At 31.3% G+C, this 9058-nt stretch overlaps 1 protein-coding gene across 1 annotated transcript; it reads right to left on the bottom strand.

The window, feature by feature from the left end:
- Window positions 1-712: 712 nt before the first annotated feature.
- On the bottom strand, window positions 713-4469 carry LOC115887645. Its single transcript, XM_030907109.1, has 2 exons — window positions 4185-4469; window positions 713-3181 (listed from the first exon to the last, which is right to left on the bottom strand). The coding sequence occupies exons 1-2, from the start codon at window positions 4201-4203 to the stop codon at window positions 1200-1202; spliced, it is 2001 nt and encodes a 666-aa protein (XP_030762969.1). The 5' UTR covers window positions 4204-4469; the 3' UTR covers window positions 713-1199.
- Between the last annotated feature and the right edge of the window lie 4589 nt (window positions 4470-9058).

Genomic DNA, 9058 nt, shown 5'->3' with positions numbered 1-9058 from the left:
CAAATGGTAACATGTTATTTTGCAGAATGTCCCTGTACATAAAGCGATCCATTTTCCCTCTATCTTTACTAGCGGAAAACCCCCAGCTCGAGAAAAGCACCTCCAGTTTAGAACACTACTACCACCATGCTTTACTGTTGGCTTCTGGTACTTTGCATCATATCTTTTACCTACTGGCCTTCTCATCAGAACCAAATATTTTAAATTTACTCTCATTACTCTAGAGCATTGTGTTCCAATTTTGAGATGTCCAATTTAAATGGTTTTGAGAAAACCGAATTCTGTTCTTCCGATTTCTTTTTGAGAGCAAAGGTTTTTTAACGGCCACTCTTCCCAGAAGTCCTACCTCACACAAGCGTCGTCTCACGGTGCGATCAGTAACATTGATATTGAAATGGTCACAGATTTCCTCTTTTATTTGCAAGGAAGATTTGTGTGGGTCTGCTAGAGAAATCTTTTTAATGGATATTTCTATAAAAGGGATGTTTTTTCGGGGACGCGGACGCACCACAGTGGGCCAGCGTAGCCTTATTTTATTGAAAAATTATTGTTCGCGTAGAAATTGGTCTTGAACGTGATACAAAAGCTAATATTGATTAAAATGTGAAAAATATCTAAATTGGACAAGTAGAAACATAATTATATAGGGTATAGTAGGAACTGAATATAATACCGGGTGTACCTCAAACGTGGCCGCCCCTATAACATTTTTGTTTTTGACGTAAACAAATAATATTTGGGGAGCGTATATAAGAGAAAAATCGGGATTTTTCTGCGTGTTCAATTGTTTTACATCACTTCCGGTTTGACCGGAAGTGACCCTAACTTTCGTTTTTTAAATGGCACACCCAAACTTTCTTTACCAGTTTGATAAAAAATTACATTTTTAGTACAATAATATGTCAACTGGTACTTTTTGACATATTTTTATTTTAGTTTATTTTAATTTTCGATCTAATACTATGTATTAATGTCAAAGTCATTTGCCAAAACTTTAAGACTATTACTTTTCTAAATGTAAAAATGCCATTCTTTAAGAAACACCAACCATTTTTGTGAAACAATATTGAATTTAATAACAAATTTAAAGTAAACAAAATAAACTTTTTTATAAAGTAACAAACACAACAAATATAATAAATACCTACAGGAACAAAAAGTATAACAATAATTATTTCGAATCTTACAAAACTACTAAGCTAATCCGAATCATCATCGCTGCTGTGGTTAGAAGAAGTAGTTTTAAATGACTTGAACATATTAAGTGCTTCTGGGCAAAATATTTTCTTTTTTGGTGTACTATGCTTTCTTAGTGAAGTAATTTTTGGATCGGAAGTAACAAGCAAATAATTAAAAACATCTCTATTTGTTGATACTCTATTGCATTTTCGAGAGTTTTGTTCTCTAGCCCTTCTGTACTCTTTATTTCTGGCCTCTTGGGCTTCCTCTGACAGTTGCCCAATAGGCACAGGAACAGACTTGATTATTTCTGCACTGTGAATAAAAATTTTATGTAGTGAAGCAGGAATTCTATACCATGGATATAGATGCAGAAAAAGTCTTCCTGTAGCAATGCAGTAATATTTAAATTCTCTAATTTTAATATCAAAGCCACTAGCAATGACTTGCAAAATCACATAAATGCGATATATTAGATTTTCGTCAATATTGGTTATTTCAGCGGACACTTTATAGTTTTGAAAAAATGTCCTGGCTGTGTTGCCATCATTAGTCGTCCCTGCTCCCTGTTTTGTTTGATCCACAATAATCCCCAAACGAGATCGAAAGGCTGCTTGGATCCTATTTTTTTCTTGCTTAATGACATTTTTATCATCACCTCGTGCTTGCCACTTTTGTATCTGTAATCGATAACTGATTTTCAAAATACATTCGAATGATCGAATCCATGCATGTAGGGATGTAATTCCGAAGGAAAGATGGTTCTTATCTACAGTTCTTTTCAGAACTGCATCAATATCGTTCATCTCAATGGGTGAAGCACCGCACAAATAACACTTTTGGGATGATGTACCTGTTATTGAGTTAATCATTTTATTATCTACCATTGACATGTATAGTTCATGTTTTACCAAAATAACCGAATTATTTTTTAATCTAAAATTAGTCGGTGATAAATTTAAAATTTCTTGGTCCATATGACTTTTCTCCTTTTTTGAAATTTCGATAGTTTCTTTCAAAAACTGCATTTTTAGAGGTCGGCAATAAACCGTAGATGCAGGGTGGGGGTTCTGCCAGACATAAATTTTTGCGCTTTGACCGTTTGTGGTATTTAACTGTAAAGGAACCAGACATGTAAGCAGCAAATTACTGTCACTATAATTGCCTTCAAATGCTTGTTTATATTCGTTTTGTCCACTACTTCCGTCCATTCCCCACTTAGTAATTAAAGTAAAATTTAAGTTTTCAAAATGTTGGTTTTCTAGATCCAAAGTCGACAAAAGCCTACAAGTTGTATGATCTAGTAGCGATTGTAAAGGTAACACCACAGAATGTTCCTGCGCAGAAATATTCTCCGGATAACATAACTGCTTTGCCTCTCTTATTTTGTTGTAACTGGGGTAGATGTCGAAATTGTTTTCTTTAGCGTTATTTCTTAGAAGTTGGTATGATCGCTTAGTAAGTTTAGCGTCAAGAAATAACGCTAAAGCTTGATCTGAACTTAATGGAGATTGTGCGTTTTTGGAAGTAGTTTGATTATTTTTTTTTATTTCTTGGTTCGGAGATAAAACAGTACGAGATCGAGATAATAATTTAGCAGCTTCTGGTCTTCCATCAGACCTTAATCTTAATTCAGTAGCAAAAATCAGCTCGCTTGTTTCCGTTTTTCGTAACTGTTCCGTTCTTCGGAATTTTCCAGAGTAACTGAGATTTTGAAACTCAGATTTGGGTCTTCCAGTAGTTTTTGTTTTAACACAAGCAAAATTTATGACCCTGTCAAGCCATGTTTTGTTCCAGTCTAAAAATCTACTCTTGGTCCTTTTTGCAGCCAGCCATTTCCTTCGAAAATCAAGGGAATAAAGACGAGAATATTGCATTACTCTTGCCTTGTTTTGCTTCATGCACTTCATACATAAAATAGAGTTTAATGTCTCTTTGATTTTGATCCTCTCTATGCCTTTTTCAAATATTTGTCTTAACTGAATCGTATGGGATTCAAGTTCTAAAAATGCAAAAACCCATCAGAACTATTAGAACTCCATCAAAATTATATATTAAGAACAGCGTTTATTTGGTAAAGAAATAAAAAAATAAGGTCAATTTTTTTTCGATTTGCCACATTTTTTTCATGTCTACATTCTTCCCAACTTTCTTTTTTTCAAATGTAAACGTATGTTTTGTGGTAGCTCGTTGGAAAGGGCACAAAAAAAGGAATATGACCCACTATTTACTTTTGTATTTTATTAAACTCGTAAAAAAAATATTATTTATTGCAAAAAATTGTTGAAAATGTTCACTATTTTTTTCCTGACAGAACCTTAATCTAAAATGAAACTCATTTCCGACATTCTGTATTATTTCTGGGATTATTTGTCTATTTTCTTGTGTTATCTTCCAAATTTTCAGATTTCGTTACGTAAATTTTAGATTTCGGCTACCACAAGGCATTTACATTAAAAAGAAAAAGTTGGGGGTTGTTTTTACCCCCAAATGGGGGGTGAGTGTCATTTGGACATGAAAAAAATGTGGCAAATTGAAAAAAAATTGACCCGTATTTTTTTTAATTTCTTACGAGATGAATAGTATTTTGTAATACAGAATTTATTCCAGTTAAAAGTTCCACCCTGTATAATAAATGTAGGCTTTCACGGCATTATTATTATTATTTTAGATAATAATAACCCGAAAAAACGACTCACAATACTATAAAAATAAGCGTATTGACCTTTTCGTAACAAATGCATAGCAAATAAAAACGCTCATTTTTCAATGGGGGGCACTTTGGGGCAGAATTTTTTTTTATCAAAATAAAATATAGTTGTTATATATTCCAAAAATATAAGTTTCAAAAATATGATATTTCCTCATTTTAAAAAAAGTCTGTGGCAAATTTGAACTTTTCGATTTGAGGCATATTTTTACCAATTCAGGAGTCTTCCTTTAAAGTGCCTTTTGTTGTAAGATTTACTAACAAAATAAAATATGTTAAAGCAGACTACACTTACCTCTTTCACCTACATCCATCACAAAAATTTGATTGCTTATAATTTCCCACAGAAAAAATATCGAAATTGAAACTTTTTAAAGACAAACTTTTTTTCAAATGCGAAAGGCAAACCTGTCGTAAAATGACGCGTTATTTGACGTCTCCATGACGATCAATCGAAATAATTATTTTGTTTTTTTATGGATCAAAGTCTACTAAGTTTATGCAAGTGTTAAGTTATCAGATATGTTAATAAAAATATTTTGGACTTATTCAATATTAAAGGGTATTTCTGGCCCTCTGTGGGACGTCCCGATTTTGGCCGGTTAGTTGTAGCTCCCAATGTTCGATACTTTTTTAAAATTTTCGAAACTGCTCCTTCTGAAATCATTAATGATTTGGCAATTGTATACTGTTTAATTAACACCTCTATTTTTTAACTCTATAACTCTGTTGCGTAAGTTCTCAGACAAATACTTATTTTTACCCATTTTTAACAATATATTGCTTACCTTTGCAGTAAAATCAAACTAAACAAATCGATCACAACAGCAAAAATATGAACAAGAAAAAAGCTTTCCATACTTTTGTCCGAAGCGTAAACAAAATATGTTGATAAAAATAAACAATGTAGGTATAATAAAAAATTATCTTGTGAATATTTGATATATTTATGCGGTTGTTAGCATACGAAAATATTTAAGCTGTATTATTTGTTTGAGCGAAATAAAATAGGAATTAAAAAATCTTTCAATACTTTTGTCCGCCTCTGTATTTATCTATCAGTCATAAATATATTCAGTTAAATTTATTGAATCTGTTAAAAGTTTTTAAAGAAAAATAAATTTAGTTGTAAAAATTAAACAAAAAGTGATGCAAACTATGAATAACTTCCGCATTTATGGTTTGGTTTTATTATTTTTATTTTATAAAACTTATTACTTGTTTATTCCAAGCACTGAACTAAATATACGAGTACTAGATAAATATTTCAATGACAAACGGGTTCTTATCAGTTATTTTTGCGTCTATCACGAGAATCGGTTTCTATTGGTTAAAAATGACAAAAATATTTCATCTAGACGGCTGAAATTTGGTATAGCTTTTTGTGAAATTAAAAACAATCTTTTTCAAAATTTTGCCTATAAACCCGTTTTTAGCCACCTATTACTTCAAATGTCAAATTTGGCAGATATCCGAGGGCAACAGAGTAAATTTTCTTATATTATTTGTAATCTAAATCAAAGCAGAAATTTTCGCCTAAGGCAAATTTCACTTAAGCCAATAAATAAAAAAAAGTTCCATATGATGCGGACTTTATCTGTGACACTGTGTATAGATGATTTTTTCCTTGTACTTTTTTGATATTTTTATATAACTCTATAATCAGACATTTTAGTTCTTTATTTTTGCATATATTATTAGTCGTCAGTTCGTCTTGTAAAATGTTTTAGTGACTAGTGACACTGTGTTATCTCTTATCAGATATCAAATCCGTAAGTTACCATCCTTTACTCTCAATGACATTCTCCATATAATTTTACATGTAAATTCAATCTTCATTTCCAACCTTAGTCCGACCATCCGACCACCGATTTTCCTACAAGTACAAGTATTCATCGTATTCATTGAAACTGAATATTTTTCAACTAAAATTATCAAGTTAAATTAAAAATCACGGCTATTAAATATTTTTAAATTTATGCATACTTAATAACAAAATAAAGATCTTTATGACCTATCGATAATTATCAGCATATAAGGCAAAACAAATTTTTCGTAAAAAGTCAAGCATCGTTATAGGAACGCAAACAATTCCCACAGCGCTAGTGACCCGTGCGGGCCTTGGGCTAAACGTGCCGGGTCGCGGGGTCGTCACGCGCGCCGCTGCCATTCACTGCCGGAATGAACTACGATAGGTCGTGGATTAACAGCACCAATGAATAAGCTATGGTCAACGGTCGTAGTCACTGAAGTCCATAGAAAATTATATATTTTAATTCACAAATCTACTGTATTTTGATGAGTGAGGAAAAGTGTATTTTGAGGAATGAGGAAACAAGACTAGAGGGAGAATGAAGACATAATAGGACAAGGTATTGATAAACTAAGGAACAGAAAATCAGCTGGCATCGACAACATCCCTCATGAATTAATCAAGTATGGACGACTGGAAATTGCGCGGGAGACTTTAATACTCTTCCAAAGGATCCTAAGATAGAACTGGACTTTTTATAAATGAATTAATTTTTGAAAAAGAGACTGTTAAATAAAAATAATTGAGTCAAGCCTGTCTCGAAAATTCCACACACGTTTCACATTTGTTGTATTCAAAAATATAGGTATTTATATGTTTCCCCAAAAGCCTAAGAGCAATAATACTGAAAGATATAGAATGCCAAACTACGACATCAGTGAGGAACAGGACATAGTGAGGTGGAAAAGATCACGTAGGCGTCATTGGGAAGAATATATTCAAACAATGAACCAGGATAATATAGAAAAATTAGCGCGAGCACAAATCTGGAATAGCTGTTATATGTTATACAGGGTGGCGCACCTCATTCGCATCGGTTGATTATACGAAAACGAACAGATGTAAAAATAACATTTTTTATGGGTATATATGTAGAGGGGCAATGTGCATAATTTAAAATTATTTTCAAATGTAAAAATGCCAGGACTTATATCCATACCAAAGTTATATTTTTTCTTATGGAACACACACCCGGTATTTTTTTTTCATTTTTTGATTCTTGGACATAAAATAAGGTATTTATTATAAGGGTTAATTATGTTTAAATGCTTTGGTTTTTGAGATATTTAAAGATATTTAAATATGCATGATATAATAAAAAAGTTTGTCTACACCCTGTACATTACTTTTCTGGAGTTAATAAAAATTTAAAAATAAACTTCAGGGGTTAATTCTTGTGCTGACTTTGAAGCCATAGAAATAAACTTTACTAAATTTTTTTATTGGTGTCTTTAATGTATACAGGGGTATAAAAATTTGCTGGTGTATTTTAAATATTTATTTTACATAAAAACTTCGTTATTTCGAATACTACGCTATGTATTTTTTTAAATAAATTGAAGCAGATTTAACTGCTCTTTTAAACTATATTAGGGTTTCCTATACCTATCTGGCTCAGATTTTGAATAAAAAGCGATTTTTTCAATAAAATGGCAATTAAGATGGCTGGTGTCGCCATGGCAATTTGCTAGTGACAGTTAGTAGCTATTTTCAAAATCGACAATAGTTTATAAACTTTATTTAAATTTATTACAGTTCACTTTTATTTAATTTACCTACAGTAGTTTAATTAGTAAGTATTATTTTATCAAGAGAAATAAAGAGGTAGTTAGGTTAGGTTAGTTGATTTATATTACGATGACTTGTAGACACATTGGATTTTCTATAAAAGAACCAATTAAGGCAAATTCATTTTCTTCACTTCCAACGACAGGTTTCTGCCTAATAGGTTTTTCATATACCACACCATCAACTCTGCGAAATAGGAAAAGTAGTTTTTAAAAGGAACGCTTGTTAAGAAAATTCCTATTTGGATATCTTTGAGCATAAACCCTTTAGGCCAACAAGCAATTGTCCTCACAAAATAAAATCACTAATAACATATCCATTTCCGCCAGCAGATACTGCTTGATAAAATAATAAATACTTACTTATTAACCTTATTGTAGGCAAATTAAATAAAAATAACCTGTTATAAATTTAAATAAAGTCCATAAACTAATGTCGATTTTGAAAATACCTACTAAGTGTCACTAGAAAATTGCTATGGCGACACCAGCCACCTTGATTACAATTTTATTGAAAAATCGCTTTTTATTCAAAATCTGAGCCAGATAAGTATAGGAAACCCTAATATAGTTTGAAAGAGCATTTAAATCTGCTTCAACTTATTTAAAAAAAAACATAATGTGCATTTAAAATAACGAAGTTTTTAACTAACTAAACCTAACCTAATCTAACCAAATACATTTAAGGAAGCAATCAATTTTTTTAGTAAAGTTTATTTCTCTAACTTGAAAGTCAGCACAAGAATTAATTCTGAAAAGTAATGTACAAGGTGTTGACTAACTTTTTTGTTATAGCATGCATATTTAAATATCTCAAAAACCAAAGTTTTTAAACATATTAAACCCTTATAATAAATGCCTTATTTTATGTCCAAAAATTCAAAAATGAAATAAAATACCGGGTGATCCATAAGAAAAAATATAACTTTGGTATGCATCTTTGTTCTGACACACCCTGTACATTTCTAAATAATTTTAAATTATGCCTTCACGCATATACCCATAAAGTAATTTGTTTCTACATTTTTCTGTTTTCGTATAATCAACCGAGACGAATGAGGTGCGCCACCCTGTATACAGAGATAACCCTATTGCAAGAATAATAAGAAGAAGCAAAAAGCTTGGGTATGTGACTGATGAATGAAATTCTTCTTATAACATCAACGGTTTTAATAATATGTAAGTCTCTGCTACAAAATAGGTGCATTTTTTGTCAATTGACCAAATTTGTTTTATTTTTCTCATAAAACAAATCTGTCCAAAAAAACACTGGCAAGCTAGTGTTTGAATCCTACACATTGGTGTTTAAAAAATACATTTTATTCTCTTTCATTGGCGAAATACAGGTTTTTCTCAAGATATAAAGCTGTCACAAATGTATACACATTATTTACTTATATGCTATTTAAACAAACCTTTACCTAATCTTTAAATGTGATTCACCCTGTATTACTAATTTCTATAATTTCGTCAGAAAGTGAGATCAGTTTAATACTAATAATACAAAATTGGTATAAATAGAATGGTGTGACTAAAATTAATTTCATACGCAATAAATAAACATTGTTA

The sequence above is a fragment of the Sitophilus oryzae genome, unplaced genomic scaffold (genome assembly GCF_002938485.1).
Source record: "Sitophilus oryzae breed Bouriz unplaced genomic scaffold, Soryzae_2.0 scaffold_578_pilon_pilon, whole genome shotgun sequence".
NCBI classification, from domain to species: Eukaryota; Metazoa; Arthropoda; class Insecta; order Coleoptera; family Curculionidae; genus Sitophilus; species Sitophilus oryzae.
This window is presented reverse-complemented; position numbering and strand designations above follow the sequence as displayed.